Source organism: Alosa sapidissima, chromosome 17, assembly GCF_018492685.1.
Source record: "Alosa sapidissima isolate fAloSap1 chromosome 17, fAloSap1.pri, whole genome shotgun sequence".
Taxonomy (NCBI): Eukaryota; Metazoa; Chordata; class Actinopteri; order Clupeiformes; family Clupeidae; genus Alosa; species Alosa sapidissima.
Window position 1 is genome coordinate 32,421,186 of NC_055973.1, and position 20,585 is coordinate 32,441,770.

The 20,585-nt window shown below is 42.7% G+C and overlaps 2 protein-coding genes across 6 annotated transcripts in view; both read right to left on the reverse strand.

Annotated features, from left to right (window-relative positions):
- The window catches only part of zdhhc20b (zinc finger DHHC-type palmitoyltransferase 20b), a 13,662-nt gene extending 9,955 nt beyond the window's left edge, over positions 1 to 3,707 (reverse strand). For both annotated transcript variants that reach the window (XM_042068252.1, XM_042068251.1), the window contains exons 1-4: positions 3,561 to 3,707; positions 2,842 to 2,868; positions 2,254 to 2,348; positions 1,777 to 1,897 (exon numbers count right to left, since the gene is read on the reverse strand). In XM_042068252.1, the coding sequence (XP_041924186.1) occupies positions 1,777 to 1,897; positions 2,254 to 2,348; positions 2,842 to 2,868; positions 3,561 to 3,678 (361 nt within the window). In that variant the 5' untranslated portion in view covers positions 3,679 to 3,707. The remainder of the gene's footprint in view (positions 1 to 1,776; positions 1,898 to 2,253; positions 2,349 to 2,841; positions 2,869 to 3,560) is intronic.
- Positions 3,708 to 4,121: 414 nt separating this feature from the next.
- On the reverse strand, positions 4,122 to 20,478 carry nup58 (nucleoporin 58). 4 transcript variants are annotated; one of them, XM_042068247.1, is made up of 14 exons: positions 20,082 to 20,478; positions 19,270 to 19,448; positions 18,914 to 18,952; positions 18,452 to 18,712; positions 17,930 to 18,107; positions 17,536 to 17,601; positions 16,490 to 16,664; positions 15,924 to 16,003; positions 12,958 to 13,076; positions 12,518 to 12,600; positions 10,566 to 10,767; positions 6,183 to 6,254; positions 5,572 to 5,670; positions 4,122 to 4,925 (listed from the first exon to the last, which is right to left on the reverse strand). In XM_042068247.1, exons 1-14 carry the CDS (start codon positions 20,159 to 20,161, stop codon positions 4,756 to 4,758), a joined length of 1,803 nt encoding a protein of 600 aa, XP_041924181.1. In that variant the 5' UTR covers positions 20,162 to 20,478; the 3' UTR covers positions 4,122 to 4,755. The 4 variants fall into 4 exon arrangements, with proteins under 4 accessions (XP_041924181.1, XP_041924183.1, XP_041924182.1 ...); XM_042068249.1 differs by lacking the exon at positions 6,183 to 6,254 and having other exon boundaries at positions 5,572 to 5,667; XM_042068248.1 differs by lacking the exon at positions 6,183 to 6,254.
- Positions 20,479 to 20,585: the final 107 nt, after the last annotated feature.

The following is a 20,585-nucleotide window of genomic DNA, read 5'->3' on the forward strand; positions in this document are numbered from 1 at the left end:
GAAGACAATCTTTCTGGGATCAAGTGTTGACGTGACCTGAGCTAGCAGGATAGTTACCAAGGAGCTCTTTCCAGATGTAAAAGTTTGCCATGGTAGCGTAGCCTATTTGCGTAAGCGCAAAGTGGTTCTCTCTCTCTCTCTCTCTCCGTGTGTGTGTCCGTCTGCATGAGGCTATGTTCAATTCAACTCGGTAGTTGATCAGTCCGGTCAATAGCACCGCATTCACGCCACTTAATGATTAGGCTATATTAACGTCATCAGACAGGCTGTAAAAGTGTATGCGGGAATTTCTCGCATTATGATGGCTAGAGTTGCGGGACTTGAACAAATTATGCGCAATACCCGCAATCCCGCAGTGAAATTTAAGCCCTGCTGGTCAGACTGGTCAGGGAACAACAAGCACACTGGTCAGACTGGGCAGATACTGGTCAGACACTGGTCAGGGAACAACAATCACACTGGTCAGACTGGGCAGATACTGGTCAGGGAACAACAATCACACTGGTCAGACTGGGCAGATACTGGTCAGACACTGGTCAGGGAACAACAATCACACTGGTCAGACTGGGCAGATACTGGTCAGACTGGTCAGGGAATGGGGGAAGAGCTGAAAGATAGGTCCTCAACGCACTCACCAGAGTGTGTGACAACATGCACAAGCACAAGGCCGAGTTTATTCCCCTCTGACCATTTATCATGGTCGTTAACAAATGGTTAAAGACAACCACAGAGTCAGAACAACAAAATGACTGTTGCGGTTGTTGTCTGTATGAGCTGCATTGATCTTCTTTATCTTCTGTGCACCTGACTGCAAGACAAGTTCCCGTTTGAGATAATAAAGTGCCTGAACGGAACTGAACAGAATTGAACTGGCGATTGAACTGAACTGGTAAGCTGGCGACCAGTTCCAGGGGGAATAAATGACTGGACTGGGTTGACAGACTTGACTACTGGGCACATAGTACTTTGGGAAGCATGTTTTTTTTGTTACGCATTACAGTTCAGGGGCCTATTGCACAAAACTAGGATAAGGGATTAAGCCGGGATATCTTGGTTATCCTGGCTCAATTTATCCGTGATCCAGTTGCACAAAAGCGGAATAGGGGGCAGCAGGATATGTTATGGTATAAATCACCATGGCGATTTATTCTGTGGAGCTAGCCTGCTCCAGACAAGGCTAAGTTCCAGGATCTATTTAATCTCATCCCTTATCTCAGTCAGCAGTCACCACAAATGGAAACCAATAGTTATTCCACTGCCCACTACACATTGTTATTACATATAACTAGACCCACTGTCATTATTTAAACGTTTGTGATCATTAATTAACTTTTACATATCGCCATTCCTGACCTGTCATGCGACAATGTGTCACGGGAGTGCCTAACCATTTCGCGCGTGGTGGTCGCGGCATTAGTTGCAATATTCTCCTAAACAGAGGTGTTGCTGTTTGTTGCTGTTGTGAAAAGGCTATCGCTACCTACTTCACACCATAGAAGAAGCAACGAAGCCGCTCTAGTTGCCATGGTGAATCAGTGAATCTGTGATCGGTGGCGGGGTCTATTTGAGGGAGCCGTGAGCGCGCACTTATCCAGGATAGGTTTCACCTGGCTTGATGAATCCGTGTCTGCTCATCCTGGCTTGCTCGTTGTGCAACCAATTAAGCCTGTACGCTCTTGTTTTGGATTCATTGAGCGCAGCTCAGTAACTTATCCCGGATGTCTTAATTCTGCTTTTGTGCAACAGGCCCCAGGAGTGAGCAGAGCAGACACTCACCTCCTGCCCCAGTGCGGGTGTAGAGAGGCAGACTGCTGGCCACTCTCTTCAGGATCTCCTGCTGGTTCTCTGGACGTTCCTCCTTCTCATACTGCTCCTTCTCCACTTTTGGCAAACAGAACTGGATGGAGAACACACACACACACACACACACACACACACACACACACACACACACACACACACACACACCTCAGGGATTACGGTTCTCTAACCGACTGCCATCAGACACTAAAAAAACCAAAGATGGGCCAACGTACTAGCATCAGACAACAGAGCGACATTCTAAAATATAAAAGAAGGAGTTGTGAAGCTCCCAGACAAACAGTTGCTGTATTGAGGACACCAATACCTCTGGCCAGTAATTAACATATCCAGAGCACGATAACTAAACACACCACACTTTTCAGCATGACTTGTATGACAGTTTCACAAAGACAATATCCAGGCAAATCAGGAGCTTGCGAGAAGTGTTACCTCTTTGGAGGGGTTTGCTGGTCTAGTGAAAATGGTCTTCCAATACGACCAAACAAACATGATGAATGAGAGATGGAAGAGCACCAGGTACACAACTGCAAGAGACGACCAGTTAGGAAAACACAGACACTCAATGACAAAACAGACACATATCCAGTGGATGGTCAACACTGCCAAGACCTAGGGACTCTTTACATTCCACAAGTAGGTTACACACGGCATGGCTCTCTGGTGTATAGGACTATAGCCGTGCTCGCTGTTCATTCATGTGTTGTTTTTTGATTACTGGCGCAGTATTCCGGGGTTGTCTGGCCAGCTGCACTCAGCACAATAACAGCAAATGAAGCCTTGAGCTTCGACTACAGGCTCCAGCGTAAGATGCTGGTGCCAAGCTGACAAGAGGCCAATTTAAATAGCCACATTTCATGAGAATCAGACACCCACAGACCACAGACAGGCTATTGTTATGATGGAATGATACTTAACAAGACTTTCAGCCAATCGCTTCAAGTTTTTCCTCCATCTTAAAAAAAACTCTTCACTCAATTTCATAATTGAAATCCAGGGAGACACAACTACTGGACTTACTCTTTTCCCCTGTGCTCGGGATGGTGACTGTAAAGACAAACACAAAAAAGACTTAACAGAATAACAATCTGGTGTTACATTAGCGCCACTGTTACAATTTAGCCACATACTACCAGGACTGACGCTAGTGCTGTCGCATCACCGCTGAACATTAGGGGATTATTCAGAGATGAGAAGTCAGACCTCGAGATTTGACACCATTTATTCAGTGCTACACATCTACTAGACTCTAGCTGGTTGAAGTAAAGACTAGTGAAATTTGGCAAGCTCCGTATAAGGTGACCATGCTTTTGGGCGTCAAACTTTATTTAACATTAATTTGCTGTCTTGTTATGCAACGTCCATTCTAACGTTACAGTCAGAGATCATTCAAGCTTTTGAAGTTGCACTAATTCAGTCACAACCCAGAGCTTTCATAGACTGATATGGTGGTTGCGGAGCCCTTTGGCTGAAACTAACATTGACACTAGCTCTGTAAACACAATACAGTTACACTGCCGCATTTTAACATTTATTGCGATACAAATCAGAAGACCACGTCTCTATGTTCCCACCTTTGTCAATCACTTCCTCGTTTTCACAAGCCAAGAGCCTCTTGGCTTCAACTGGCTAGCGGCAGGTTAGCTAATGTCTTCGCTAGCTCACCTCTTCTAAACTGCTCAATCAAACTATTGGCTTATTTTCAACAGATATAGAATTAATGAAAGCATGTAACTTACTTATGCACAGTTCCACAACATACGCGTAATACGACCAACAGACCACTAAGGCAATAAAAATAACTGGAATCCAAGCTAATCCCCGTTGGCAGCATCTTAATACATGCGTGGGCGCCATCTTTACTCCCTTACGACGAAAGGCAGTGGTATCTACAGTCACTGACGGCCGTCACTTACGTTCAAGGGTGGTAACCAAATTTCAAAGGAGAAATATCCCTGAAATTAAACTAGCCGCAACACATTTAATATACATTTAAAATAGCCTATATTCTGTATTTTGTTGACCTTTGTTAAACGTAGAAATTCTCTCCCCCCAAACCTGTGTATGTTTTTTTCCTCTCAATTTTTAATTTAGGCTACATCCATCATTATCCCTCTTTTTTAGGCTTTTTATCATCATAATACTCCTCATCTAAGTATTTTATTTATTTATTTATTCCCAAATCGTGTTGCGAGTGTTGTCAGTTACTGGTGAAAATGTGGTAATGTGAACATTATCAACCCGATATTCTATAGGCTTTGCATGGTATGGAAGCATATAAATTCAAATGTAAAACAAAAAATCATTCATTATTTTTATTATTAAACTGCTCTTTCAAAATTGAAAAATACACATATACACATAACTTCTGCGGACTTGTACAAAATACCTTTTGCACTATTTGGTAAAGGAAACAAAGGGAGTTCAGAGTAACAAAGAGAACCGACTGACTTTTACATAGGCAAACCAGGCTCCTTGACTTAAAGAAATACAGGATTAACACGTTGAACCAAGACACGGTTAGAGGTCCACACACCCCCTCCCTCACACACACAGTGCACATGCATATGAATGCATAATCAACACAAAGCAAGAAGATTTGCAAGTGTGCTCCAAACTTTCATCAGTTGCTTTATGTATTCTTAGAAGTTCATCCACAACATCTACAAATGACAACATCAGCACAAACTTCCTGCGTCCATCTATCAGACACAAAAAGGAAGAGGTGCATCATAATCAAGAACGCAGGAAAAAAAAAACACAAAAAGAAAAACAAAGACAACAGAGAGATCTCATTTTTTAAATGTGCTAATGACTTATCCCTTACGTCCCTGCCTGATGTATAAAAATAGACATTTTAACACAGATGCTTCTCAATCTACCACTGCCCTGGACGACGTCTAGCTTTTTACCCCCACCACTCCGCCGGGGGGTTTATCTTTTGCCCCGCTTGTTGCCCGCGGGGGGCTTCTTCAGCTGCAGGAGGGGAGCAGCGGTGCCGAACCCTGCCGCCGGAGCGTTGGACACGCCAAACGTCAGCCCGGCTGAGGCGTTGATACCAGGGTTGCTGAAGTTAAAACCTGACGTGCTGGAGCTGCCAAAACCTGAGAGAGTGTTGGGGGGGGGGGGGAGAGAGTTATAAGTACAGTATGTATAGCAAGTGTAAGTAAGTACAGTATGTATAGCAAGTGTAAGTAAGTACAGTATGTATAGCAAGTGTAAGTAAGTACAGTATGTATAGCAAGTGTAAGTACAGTATGTATAGCAAGTGTGTACTGTACAGCAACATGTCACCGAGATATAATCAACAATTCTGGCAAAATGGAGATATTTTGCTCTTTAATGGTGCAACATGTTAATATATCAGTAACAAGTCAATTAGCAAGCTTAAATGCTAATATGTTTTATTTATAGACCAAGGACTGTGTATGAACAAGTCTGAATTGAAAACCTAGACAACCACGATGAGCAATTCTCTGAATTTGGCAAAATGTGGTGAATGGATTACAATCGTGGACAAGATATTATCAACTGCTGTTGAGAGAACTGCAAAGTCTAAGCTTGTTTGAGTGATGAGCTTGAAATTCGGAGTTCAGGCTAATCTGAGCATGTCATTTCAACTCCGTCTGTTTTACAGGACTTGGGAATTCCATTCAAGGGATGAGTGGAAGCAGGGGATGAGTGGAAGCAGGGGATGAGTGGAAGCAGGGGATGAGTGGAAGATGAGTGGAAGCAGGGGATGGAACACACCTGCACTCAAACTGCCACCTGAAGGCTTGCTGGAGGAGAACCCAAACGAGGAGCTGCCCGTGGCCACGTTGCCGAACCCAGGCCCGCTTCCAAACGCTGCTGGACACAAGAGAGGGCAGGACACCTCTGATCAGCTCAGCCAGTTACACTGGTCATTTCGTCACTTATCAAATCATCCCCCCCCCCCACACACACACACACACTTGCTTACTCACTAGCAGCCAATGGAGAATTCACTCACTCACTACCTCACTTTCACTTCCTGAGCTCATGAGGAAACACAATGGAGATGAAATAAATCACAGCCACAGAAGGAGGATCGGACGAGTGCAGACATGGAGCATTGAGCAGTCTGAGTGGTCTGCCACAGGAGGTGAAAAGCTACCTCTATCTAATCTACGAGAACACAGGAGGGGGTAAGGAGGAGGTGGAGGGGGGAGGAGATCACTTCTATAAGGAAACAACACTGGGTCTCTGTAGTCATACTCAATAAGCTTTAGTCCACATGATTAGGTTTTTTTTGGGGGGTGGGGGTGAGGGGGTGGAAATAGGCAGAGGCAAGAGGTTACACAAGTGGCAAAGCTGAGATGACGGTACAGGAGTTGAGGTACCTCCGAGGCCAGAAGAGCCCATGCCTGGGGCGAAGGGAACCCCAAAGCCAGCCCCCAGGGCGGCCTGTGACCCTGAGACAGAGAAAGAAAGCACAGGAACTTACTCCCAACGGAGGACCCTGCAACTACCCCCGTGCACTCAACACTCACACAGGACACAAAACAAAGAACAAAAGGAAAAGGAAACAAACAAAAAAAAAGCTTCCGGGTTGTCTCCACAGCAACAACATGAGTTCCAAAGCCAAACCTGCAGTGAGGGCTGGAGGGGAAAAACAGCGCCGGTGTGAAGGCCAAAAGCAGTCCCCTGGGTCAGTGTAGAGGCTACTCATGAAACCAACAGTTGGCCTGTCGCTGCTCTACACCCGACTCGCCAATACCCACTTGCTCACTTCTGAAACCTGTACTTCATGCCACTTACCTGAGCCCCTGACTTGCAATACTAAAACATCTGGCTATCAAAAGGTCAGAGGTCAAAGGTTAACACTTTTACCCCCCCCCGGTCCATGTGAACCTGCATGCTCCTGTCTCGTTTCCTTTTAGCTGGTTATAACCATCAAGCTTGATTTGATTGGCTTATATAATTTAAGAGATGCAGCAAAGAGACATGAATGTCTGCATCTTGCTATCAATCCAATTCATTGTTGAGAAGTTACTTATCAGTCAAAAAGAAACCAAGACAAGGGCTTTTTTTTTCTTTAGAAACGCATTTATTGTCCATTAAACAATTCACTTACATAAAACATGACAAACAGTTGAAGACAAAACTGATTGTTATTTTCTTGCTATATTTCATTTACATGTGTCAAAATTGTCTCAAAGATCGAAGGCTAATATGTGCCAAAAATGCATTTCAAACATGTTATATATATATATATATATATATTGTATCTAGGTTTTAAAAAGGCACACCATATAATATGCAATCAACAAGCAAATGTATACTGCACTCATCTTAAACAAAAGCCCTCAAATTAAATAAACTTAGAGACCTGACATTTCTCTGTCTCTCTCTGTAAACTTCCTGATCAAACGCCCCACTAGTATCATCAAGACATAAGCCTAACTATGGAACCTGACCAGAAAGGGGAAAACATCTGGGATAAAAGCTGACTGCCTGTACCTCTAAAAATAACATGATACACAGATCATGACGTGTCAAATCTTTAAATAAAAAACATACAACTACAATACAGACAAACAGAAATGCCTGGGAACATAATTTTGTAGAGTTCGGAGTTGTTAAGACGACTTTCCATGACGTGAACTAGGCCAACTCTTTCTGTCACTCGAAGCTCAAAAGCGGGGAGCGGAAAACGCCCCCGCGCCAGCTTTCACTGAAGAGGGCAATCACCACGACAACGAAGGCCTCATGACCGCACTCGAGAGATTATTAAACAAAAGCACCACTTCTACAAAAAAAAAAAAAAAAAACGCACAATCCCAGTCTTCAGAATTCCTCAAGGACAACCCCTTTGAATAAATTACCATACTGTTCGTCTCACACACAACGGTGCAAGTGCATAAATAACATTCGGCAGATTGATGCTATCGTACTTTCACCAAAACCCAGGAGAAACCACTGCAATACTCATCAGGACAAATCCATGTCATTTCCCATTTTTACTGACAAAGTCATCAACATTCTAGTGTCATCACCCACCCACTGAAGCACCAAATAGAGTTAAGTCAGAAGCAAGAACTCCAGTTTTGCAAGGATCTGGACAAATGTCCAGAGTAGCAGCTTATTTTTGTTGTGTTTACAGCCAAACATGGCCAAATGGTGTTCTCCAATACTGCTTTTGGCATTAAACTACATGTTAACTTGACGAACAGTACATCCACACCTTATGCAATAGTAAGCGGTAGATCACTGTAGCCCTTCAAGAAAGTGGAATGAAAAATAGAGATTTGGTTTCACATTTCTTTGCTGTGTAGCTACAGACTACGCCTTGAGTTTGCTTGCATAGTCCAGATAAACTACACAAGGAAGCCTACAGGTGATGGGGAGTACATTTGTACATGGTGGATTCTTCTGCATATATTAGGGGTAACATGTTTTATGTTTCTATTATGGCACTGAATATTACGCATCTTGTCTGTGATTCTGCTGGATCTGGAGGCACATAAAGACAATTACTTGACGCTTTTGAGTAGCTATGCTCCCTGGCAAAAATATCTACCCTGTTTTTTTTTGTTTTTTTCCCATTTCAACTTCAAAATACTATGCTAAGATGTGTACATGGCTTCCAGAACTGTGACTATTCTTGTTATAGACTGTGAAAACCTACATCAATTGCGATATGGAACCTGCAAGTACTTCCATTTGGTCTCCATGGAAACCTGAAGGGCTGCCACGGTTACGGTGAATAAGGAATGGTAGAATCAAATTACTAAGATGGTGTCAAATATTAATTCCTTCACACAAATGTGTATAATAATAATAATATTAAAAAAAACGTCATGCCAACAGCAAACATGCCATCTCAACAAAAAAGAAATGACAAAAATAAACATTCATATAATGGCACCCATAATCTAAACTCAAAGTAGAAATGCACACCTCACACTTATCTTGAATCCTTAAGCAAAATAGTGAAGACTCAATGATGAGTCATAACGGATTCAAGGCCTTAATGAAAATGGTAAAACTGGTTGGCAACCAACGACAAACATTAATATTAACGCCATAATCAGCTGGCTTCTTCACGGAAATCCAGGATTTCCAGTCTTGTAACAGATATGTTCTTACATTTGACCGAGGCACGGCAATGCAAAACAGTCCGACAGTGTGATATGCTCTCTGTTTTTAAAAAGAGAAGTTACGTTGTTCTAGGCCAATATGTAGGCTTACACACATGCCTTTTGCCTGAGATTTTCAAATGCCAGGAAAATTAGGCAGGTATACATTTGAGTGGGGGAGGGGGGGCTAACCTTTCCCATAATGATTTCATTTAAATTGACAAACAAGAACAACAGTACCTTGCCACTTCCATCCATTTACAAAAAAAAAAAAGCATTTATAGGCCAAACACACTGTCGTGGCACAAGTGCTTATGTTATTAGACACAAATTTGGTTCAAATGTTGATCACTTAATTTTCATCATGCAAAAGTAAAGTCTAATCAAACTGGGGTGGGATTGTGGGAATAAGAGTAGGGACACTACTGTGTGTGTGTGTGGTAAACATTTTCTTTGATCAGTTAATAATTACATTAACACTGTATTTGGCTATGTGTATTTAACAACAACTCTAGCTTGTGCTTAAAAGCTAAAGTCTCAAAGAGCTTATTGCTAAGGATGACTAGATCTCTTCTCAATCTCAAAATGTAATAATTTATGCATACTGAGATACAGAATCAAGCACACATTTGGTCTACCCTACTGGCAATGTGAGGACACGTACACAAGACAAAGGCGTTTGGGAGCAGAGGGGATGTTTCAAGGCAGGACTGGTAGTGCAAGATGTAGAGTGCAGTGTAGAGGTTATATCTTTTGACGTGAGTGGCCTGCTATGGGGCACCATTTGAGGGGTTCTGACGATCTGCTACATTAGTGCTGTTCAGAAAGAACTTGCAAGAAAGGCAAAATCTCCCTCTAGACAATTTGCAAGATATCCAGGATATACGTCCGACCCCAAAAGATCACACACACTGCACTGTAAACCATAATAAAACTAAATACCATCAGTTCAACACACAAGTTCCCAAAGCCGAGTTTCCCAAACGTGTTTCACTATCTCCTTAACAAAAAAAATCCACAAACACACAGCACCCTTAAAAACAATACTACAACACTCAGATCACACAATTTAAGTGAAAGTGACGGAACATTTTGTATTAAGATCGCCACTGTCCATTCAGTGTTTGCTAAAACTGGCTCAACATACTATTATTATGAAGACCGACCTCTCAAGCCCTTTGGAAATCGCATGGCCATTTCTACAGAGCCTCTTACAGCAAAACTGCTGAATCACCCTACTGATCATGATCAGAGCTTTTTCCCATTTTATTTCCTCAGAAATGAAAGGCTGAGTGTGGGATCGGTCAGCACACTCTACGTCCATCAATCGAAGAGCAGGGCATTTTAATCCAGTGAGGCAGAGAACGGCTGACAGTGCTGGGGCACATTAGGGAAGGGGGGGAAATTAAAGAAAGCTGCGGAGAGAGCGAGCCTCACGGAAACAGCGAAAGATGATAAGAAAACACGGAGAACAAAGACTAACCGGGTCGCTCTTTATTCATCCAACCCTTTTATCTCTTTCTCTGCCTCTCAATCACTCCCCTGCTTTGCTTGCGCGCTCTCTCTCTCTCTTTCTCTCTCTCTCTTTCTCTCTCTCCCAGGCTTAAGAGCAAGAATGGTTCTAGAACTTGAAGGCGGTCAGACCTGGAGCAGGCTGCTGTTGCTGCGTCAGTGTGGCTGCCATGGCAACGGCCGTGGCATTGGGGACGCTGCTGAACGGTGCGGGGCCGGTGGTGACGCGCGGGGCACTCTGATACTTCTTGGTGGCGGCACGCTTGGACTCAAACACGTCAGTGGAGTCCTCCAGGAACGCCCTCCGGTAGTTCAGGTACTGGTGCTTCAAGATCTGAGCGGGGGCAACAAGATGACAATACAAGTTAAATTAAATAAATACAAAATAAAGCAATAAAGAAAAGGACTGATATGGATTAATGGATATGCTGACAGTATTGATGACTACGTATTTAGTTCATATAATTATGGCAAGGACCAAACTCTCATTAAAGATGCGGTCTCTAATTCTGTAATAGAATGTTGATATCTGAACTCAACAGCCAATCATACGACAGATTATTAGGGCCACACACGTGAGATTTTTTTTTGCCATGACTAGATTAAACTGAAAATGTCGAGAATAAAGTAGAAATATCATGTCGACTTCAATCTCGACATTTCATCTTTATTCTTGACATGCCCATCAAAACTAGTTTGAAGAGAGAGCGAAAATGTACCACTGTGCTGCTTCACCTCTTCATTTAACAACATTCTGTAAGTGTTTAGGAACTGAGGAGACCAGTTGCTAGACTTAAGAATGAAATGCTATCCCATTCCTACCCAATATAGGATTTCTGCTGCTCAACAGTCTGGGGTGTCCTCTATGGAGATATACTGTTTAAATACGTGAAATTTGTTGATGTCAAAGCCTCTGTACATAATTTAGAATTGATTGCCAGGTGTGTAAGGTGTCCATGCCGTAGGCACTAATGCACCTCCACACTGTCATAGATGCTGGGTTTTGAACTGAGCACTATAATAAGTGAAGTTGGATATTCCCTTTCCACTTTAGCCCAGGAGGCCATTATTTCTAAAAAGAATTGCAAATTTCCATTGTTTTAACCACAGAACCTTTCCTTTTCAAATGAGCCCAGGCCAAGTTAAGATGGTTCTTTTGCAGGGTAAGATTTTTTCTTTTGCAGGGTAAAGTTTACACTAACATTGTGAATTGAGTATCCTGAGCCTGTACTATGATTTTCTTTACAGAAACAGGTCTGGTTTTAATTCAGTGCCACTGTCAAACAACCAAGGGTCTAGAGTAATTTCCTGTGTAATAGTCACATTGCACAGGACAGTGTTTCATGCAAATTAAAATAAAAACAAAACCATGTATTAACTGCACCCATGTATTAACCAGAGTGCCCAATAGCCCAATGAATCAGATCAGATTGTTACGGATTGGTCCTTTAATATCCTGGTTGATTCCAGCTGGCTAAAGGAATGTCTAACTTTCTACAGTGTTCTCTTGCACAAGTACTACTTCAGAGGGTATAATAGCACAGCAACTCCTGACTGAATCTGAACTCTATTTCTTATAAACCCTCCGTCTCTGTTGAAGCAAACAAAAATTGGGCCATCTGTGCACATTGTTTGCTTCAATACGCAAGGCTTTTTTTAAATGTTTAATTGTCTGAAGAACATCGCTATGATGTAACCTATTAGTAGTTGTAACCATGTGTTATGTGTAACATTCAGATTTTTTTCTAACCTAAACTTAACATTTTAACCTCCAGCAGTTAGCTAGAGCAATACTTATGTGTATTTAACCGTTATTATCGGTGTGGACAAGTAGATAACAAAGCACTTATCCGCGATTTATTCTCTCACACAGAGGTGGACATCCCTCTAAGCATATTAACTTTACTACAGATGGAAGAATAGATGCAGATGAACACTAGATCGTGTGGCTAATTCTGGTACATTTACATGGTTTATTTAAAGGAGCACGTTAATTAATGTACACTGTCCCACTTCAATAAATAAACATAAAATTGGGTACCCGCTATCTCTCACACACACACACACGTGAACATCCGACTCACTTTCACATTCTCATGCACTGTCTGTAGTTGAGCAGCTAAGGCCACAAACGTCTGATAGAGTCTCTGCATCGCCAAGGAAAGATCTGTTTGCAAAAACACCAATAAGAAAATTCAACAGAATGGCAAAAACCATAGCAACAGAGACTTCTTTTGACTGCGTAAAATAAAACAATAAAATACAATCAGTAAAAGCAATATAAGAGTTACTGTATCTTATCTATCTGTAATCCATGTCATGATGTCAGCTACGCAGTGTGACAAGTGCACAAAAAGGGTCTGATTATGTAGTGTATGTCATCATCCAAAGTGATTAACTTGTACAGCTATGGACACTCATATTAATACAGGTTGATTGATGGAGTACAAGACAACAGGCTGAGAGTAGATGATGAGCACCGGACATGTATGAGCAGTGGCTGTGAGAGCAGCAAGCCCAGTACCTTGCGGGGTGATGTGGGAGCCGCTCCCCTGGGTGGTCAGGTGGTTCTCCAGCTCCTCGATCTGCTGGCGGTACTGCTGCAGCTGGACCTCAAACTGCTCCACCAGGCCGCGGAAATAACTACAGGCAGGAGGAGACGCTAATCAAAAACAGGGCTGTACAATACGACCGAATTCTCAATCAGGATACAGGTAATTTCATATCCCAATAACAACATACACCTCCATATATATGACACATTTTCTTGGAAATTTAATGTAAAAATGTGTCAATATTACTAACCACATTACATAACCGCATGTCATACTGTACAAATGATGTTCATACTGTACAAATGATGTACACTTGACAAATAAGTTGTAAAATGCAATGTAAATATAGGCCTATTTCAGCAACCTACCATTAAGGATGTCATTCATTGACAGACTTTTACTAACATTTGACAGGCTAATTTTAGACCCTGTGTCAAAACATCATTGTGCAATTATATGATAAATATCATAATGATGACATAGTTTAAATTCTTATAATGGGGATGAATGATCACAATATACCACAGTATGGACCATCAACAAATACAGGCATCATTTTCATCAATGGATGCAAACAGTCGGCCAGAAATCTGATCCATAAGCTGGATCAAATTTCAATGGCTTCTTTGTTAGCAAACTCGTTCAGTGCCCAGAGCCACCCACTGCTACATATTGCTACACCTCATAAAATGTATAATATTCTGGAATATTTGACATCAGAATAAAAGCTTTAAAGACACCAACACACAAAAGCAATTACAGCAACAACAGTTTCCATCTGACACAGTTCCTCTGCTCTCTGTTCAGAGTCCTCATCTCTCCTCTCAGTTAAATACAACAGCTTGTAAATCTCCCTATTGTCAGACAGTTGAATGGTGATGCCATCACAACTCAAAAACAATCGGTAAAAGCATCATAAAAATGTTTAAGATCTACATATTGTACTACATATACATATATACCGGTATACACATATTGAATTTCCCCTTGGGGATCAATAAAGTATCTAAATGTCCTGTTGTCAGACGGCCGCAGGTAAATGCATGTTGAGGTAATTGTAACTCTACAACAAAATCAGCCAGGCAAGTGCAGACACTTTTCCTGATGTCAGGCGTCAGTTCTAACCCAAATGAAACCAAATTCCAGCATCAGCATTCTGAGCCGGATGCTTAAGATAATAGGAAGACTGAAATAGCCCCTCTGCCTAATTAAAGATCTGAAGTAAATTTGACCCGTACGTTTGAAGCTACGCGACTGGACACACACGGGCCCAAACTAGATGTACCACAGAGCGGTACAAAATATGATCGCCGCCCAGTCCAGCACATGTTTTCCACAAAAATAAGTCACGCTGAAAGGCATATATGATTCTAACGGTCTCACTGAATTGCATTATGCACACTCAATTCTCACTGCTATCTGCTAGACAACAAGTACCAAAACATGATTAGTTCATAGATTTCACATGTAAAATACATTTTATACAACCCCACCCCCATCTTGCCTGTTCATAATTCTGAGGAATTCTTGAATTGTGTGCATGTGTGCGTGTACATGTTTATGTTTATGTGTGTGTGGGTGGGTGGGCGTGTGTGCGTGCATGTGTGTTAGCCTGTTTATGTGCCTGTGTGTGTGCATGTGCATGCGTATATATGTCTACTGTGTGAGTATGTGTCATACGTAGGATTACTGTGAATGTATGTGTGTGCGTGTGTATCTGTTTATGCACATGTGTGTATATGGAATGGGTTTACATGACCCCTGGAGGCAAACATATGCAAAAAATTGGTCATCCTAGGCCCTACGGTTCTCAAGATAGTCACAGAAAACTGTGTCTGCCTACCCTCCTTTCGGGGGGTCCAGTCCAGCGGGGGGGCTACAGATCAAAACGAAAAACGATGGCTCCATGCTATCCATGTGGGGTTACATACCCACCAAGTTTCGTGTTCCCCGGTCTTTCAGTGTCCCGGGAATCCTTGTTGGTGTACGGTCACTAAATGTACACATAAATTATTTTATTGTAAGGCCCCCCATGAACGAAAGTCCACGAAACTTGGCATGCATGCAGAGGGTGTCATAATGATCCTACACTTTCAATTTCGTGCAGTTTTGACCATGTCAGCCAGAGATATTGTGATGAAAACACCTAATGTTTTGCTTTTTAATTTTTAACTAGGTGGCGCTATACATGAAATAAGTGGTAATGGGATAGGTTGACATGCCCCCTTAAGACCAACAAACAAAAAAAGTGGACCTCCTAGGCCCTACGGTTCTCGAGATATTCACAGAAAACTGTCTCCGGCCACCTACAGGCCAGTTGGTGTATAGTAACATAAATTAATTTATTGTGTGGCCCCCCCATGAACGGAATTTCACGAAACTTGGCATGCATTCAGAGGGTGTCATAATGATCCTACACTTCCAATTTCGTGCAGTTTTGACTATGTTAGGTCACAGATACCTGCGATTACAACACCTCATTTTTACTTTTTTGAGTTTAACTAGGTGGCGCTATACATGAAATGAGTTATGGAATGGGTTGACATGGCCCTTTGAGATCAACATACAAAAAAATGGTCCTTCTAAACCCTACAGTTCTCGAGATATTCACAGACAACTGTGTCTGCCCTACCCTCCTTTCGGGGGGTCCAGTCCAGCGGGGGGGCTACAGATCAAAACTAAAAACGATGGTTCCATGCTATCCATGTGGGGTTACATGCCCACAAAGTTTCGTGTACCCCGGTCTTAGTGTTCCAGGAATCCTTGACGGAAATTTGGACATGCGAAAAAGAAAAAAAAAAAAAATCTGACTAAACCTATATGACCGGCGCTTCGCTGCGCGGCGGGCATAATAATACAATACTCTGGCTCCCCTACAGGTGGGCGAGGGTAATAGCGCCCAGAGAGCGTGTTTCTGAGGTACGGCTTCACTCACTCTGATGGAGCAGTGTTCTCATGCTGCAGTCCCGGCGGGGTCTTTTGAGTTCTCAAGGCAATGTCAGCATTCTTCAGCTCCTACAAAAACACACAATGGCATCATGAAATCCATTTTCATCAGTTCTTCAATGACAAATCTATTCAAATAAATATTCTTTCACAGTGAAATTTATTTCAGGTTTACGGTGTTAACTCTTCACATCCATTTTAACACTGTTTTCCTTCTTTCTCTTTACTAGTGAAGACTGAGGCCTGGGCTACACCAGGTCCGCAACTTACGCACTGTTTACGGAGTGTAAAAAATAGTTTTAGAAGACTGGTCTAACTTGTTCAAACGTACGCGCCGCCATCACGTCTGATGTAACCAGTTCCATTGCTTATAGTGAAAGCTAATTGTTGCAGCAGAATGCTTCAGTTACGTACCCGGTGTAGCCTACCTGTGCGGTCTACAGTAGGTGAAGCGGTCTACAGTAGGTGAAGGGAAAGCCCTACCTGTGCGGTCTACAGTAGGTGAAGGGAAAGCCCTACCTGTGCGGTCTACAGTAGGTGAAGGGAAAGCCCTACCTGTGCGGTCTCCATCTTGAGCTTGTCGATGGCCAGCGCGTTCCTCTGCAGGCCGCTGGCGCTGACGGAGAGCAGCTGCTTCAGGTTCTTGATGTCGTCCTGCACCTTCAGCATGGCCTTGGACGACATGCGACTGATCTCTTCCTGCACCTGCTTCTGCTCCTTCACAAACTTCCTGATGGACAAAGAAAATAAGATCAGAGGTGAGTTCAAATTCACAACATTTGCAAAAAAAAAAAAAAAAAAAAAGTGCCTTGAGTTTGTTTCTAACGTTTGCGAACACTTTTGAGTTTGAGAAGGTAATTCTCTGCACGCTAGGAGTTGGACGGAGAGCTACCATTGAGATGGAATGTTTACACAAAATCGTTCAAGTTGATCAGTTTATAGAAACATGTTCACCGCAAACATTCACTTCTGTTCTGTTCTGGATAACATACTTAAACGGACAGTTTCCCATACATAAACTAACCCTACGCTCCGCAAATAGGCACCGACATGAGTGTGTGTTTGATATTGGATTAAATTAGATTGAATTAAATTACATCGTTTTCAATACAACCCCACACACCAGTGTCAAACTCTGCCACTGTGTCAATTCAATTATATTTCTGTCAGCACCACCCAATAATAAATAAATAATAATAAGAAGTTTATTTTATATAGCGCCTTTCTCAAACCCAAGGTCACTTTACATAGTAGGAAGGCAAGGAAACACAACAACAAACAAACAAATACTTGTTAGTTAAATATTTCGGCACTGATGTGAAAGGCAAGTGTAAAAGCTTTTTTCATCTGTGATTTTCACTGAAGTTTGCTTCTAGACTAGGACTAGGCTCAATCCAGGTATTGGAAACAGGCCCAGATAGTTTAGGCTTCAATGCACTTTCGGGCTTTTGAAAACATAGACTGTGAGGGTTGTAGATAGGTTGTTGATATCTAATCTACACTCACATCTTATTTACAGTAATATACTTTAGAAATGTTTGCGATTAGAAATCACATAGTGGACCTCACACAGTGGCAAGACAGAAAGTCACAATACTTACTGGAAGTTGTCCACGTCCTGGCAGATGACTGGAGGTAGGTTTTCATCTTTAAGAGCCTTGCTGTCTCTGTAGTCAGACAGTCAGAAATAACAGATCTTAAGCAACTGAGCAAATGTTGTGGGCGATTATGGGTGTCAGTGGGTGGTGGTAGCATAGGGGCTAAAGAGTTGGGCTAGCATGCAGTAGCCTGAAAAGTTGTGGGTTCAATTCCCAGCTTCCACTGTTGTGCCCTTGAGCAAGGCACTTAATTCCCAGTTGCTCTGGGGCCAATGGCCCTTGTAATATAATTGACATGTGTAAGTCACTTTGGATAAAAAGCGTCTGCCAAATTAATAAATGTAAATGTTGTTGTACCCATGTGGCAACAACAGAAGTTCCATTCTGAGCTACTCACTGTGGACTGACACCGGAGGACTTGTCGTTCTTCTTCTCCGAGGAGGTGCTGAAGTCCACCCCACCCAGGCCGAGGCTGGGCGCAGCAGCTGTTGTCGTGGCAGCAGAGGACACCAAAGATCCCAAAGTCAAACCTCCACCCAAAGTCAAACCTCCACCCAGAGTTGGCTGCCCCAAACCTGAAACATTCAAATCAGTGTATAATGAATACAATATAATGAAAATTGTCCACTGCTTCTTGATTGAAATTCTGTCTCACTCAGACAGTTATAATTGTTTATCTCACATATAAAAAGTCTGAGAAGACTACATCTGGCCTGACTGTGACCTGCAGTTGTCTGACTACATCTCACCTGACTGATCTGCATGACCTACGGATATTCAGATGAAGTGACATATTCAGAGCCAAACATTTAACAGCTTTGAGGAAGAGAACAGTCGAGGGAGGGATCACAACTCTGGACACACTCATCACAGCTATGGAGGGAGGGGTGCAGGGGACGTGTAGGCATGCGAGGCTAACCAGTGGGCACTGCGCTGGAGAAGAGGCTGGAGCCGAGGGACAGGCCAGTGGAGGGGGCCGCGGAGCTGGTTGCCGCGGCGCCGAGGTTAAGGGAGAACCCCGGCAGGCTGGTCTGCGGCGCCGTGGACGTGAGGCCAGAGCCAAAGGTGAGGCCAGTGGCTGGGGCAGAGGAGGTGGTCGTCAGGGAGAAAGGTGTGGCGGAGGCAGCCGGCTTCCCAAAGCTGAAACCTGTATTAGCAGCAGTGGGTGCAGCAGGAGCACCTGTAAGAGAAAGCACAAGGGTGGTGATGGACCTGGTCAGGGGAACATTCCAAACACAAGATTCCATTTCAGAACAATTCAAGGTTCTAAAATTCCATGTTGAATTCAACAAACTCATTTCTTTAAGATTTCATTTTCCAGCATTCTCTTAATGTGAATATAATGGCAACACAAGCTTAATAGTGTGAGGCTGAAGATTACCTAGTGTGAGGCCAGTGCTTGGTGCAGCTGCAGCAGCCCCTAGAAAGTGGTAAGACATAGGCTGTAATCTCACAAAAATCACAAACATGAAACCATCTTGGCTGGTAGGCCTTAACTGACCTTTTAAACAACTACTACTTTGACAGTAAACAAAATAGAGAAACTCAGTTATCTGCCTGAGTGAACACAACGTGCACCAAACAATGAAAGTAATAATTTAACGTCAATAACCCAAAACACATTGAAAATAAGACTAGACTCATTAACCATCATTGCAGTGCACTCGATAAAAATAGTCAACAAATATATACAATGGGTACCAAAACGCATTATATCAGCATTCTTATAGAATCTACCTGCGGCAGGTGTACCAAAGCCAAAGCCGCCAGCTGGTTTCTGAGCTAACAGGCCACTACCTCCGAATAAACTTGCGGAGGTAGTTGTTGTGGCAGCAGCAGCAGCAACCGGGGTGGAAGCAGCGCCCCCAAGACCTCCAAATGAAAAACCAGTCGTGTTCGCTGGCGCTGCAGGGGCGCTGAAACACAAAAGCACAGGACACAAACCACAATAAGCAACGTTATTTCTTACACGGTCAGTCTGGGATAGGTTACTGTTCGTTCACAGAAATAACTTACAATACAATAACTTACAATATGAGTTTTAATTTAGATACCAGTTTGAATTTTACACATTTTCGCCGCAATGTTTTCCACGTGCAAAAGTATTGTTATTCACATCACACCAAGATAGCTTTGACCGAAAGTAATTGTGCAAATCTGAAAGTTGACACCACATAAGCATGATTATGTTAACGTTACCATATTTGAACAATTCAGAAGGTAGTGCTAGATGTTAACGTATTTGAACGTACACTTAGATGTTAACGTTACCATTGCGCGCCCAACAATCGGACAACGTATTTCATAAAACATTGGGTTACGATTGACATATTTTCACAGAACAAGAACTCCACTAATTTAACGGTAAACTGGGTTAAGTTTTAGTAGCTCACTGGCTACCCTGGAGTCAGCGAGTATGAGAGCAAGTTGACATCAGCCCAACTTTGGCAGTTAGCTGGTTAGCTTTCTAGCTAGCTAGAAGCTAATGTCAGAGCCCGTCTATGGATTAAACATTCTCTGCTAATGGCAAAGCTTAGAAACAATGTTACCTTGTTGCAGCTCCAAAAGAAAACCCTCCTCCAGTATTGGGGGCCCCCAACGTGGTCGTTCCAAAACTGAACCCAGACATTTTATTAGTTATAGAATATGTGGCATTTAAATTCAAACGCGTAGGTATGCTAAGTGGCTATCAAAAGTGGCTTGCCAGGCCTAGATAACGTTATGCGAGTCCTCGTGGAGGCCCTAACACCAATCTAGTTCTACATTCGCAGTCATGATAAACGAAACATTCCGGCCGTTTTCAGATTTCCCGATAGTGTCATAGATATTGTAAATGCTTACAACGTGGCACTTGGTGCATTCATATTGAAATGAAGTATTTCCCTGTAAATACTGAAGGCTAAAGTCGTTGTAGCTAGTTTTGATTCCGCGCCTGATGCTGATGTAGTGAATATTATTTTCCGGTTGAAGCCAAAGGTTTCTGGGATATTGGAGGACTAACGTCTTTCGCGCGAGACCGCATCTCAGAGCCCGTTTAAAGATTGGATTATCTT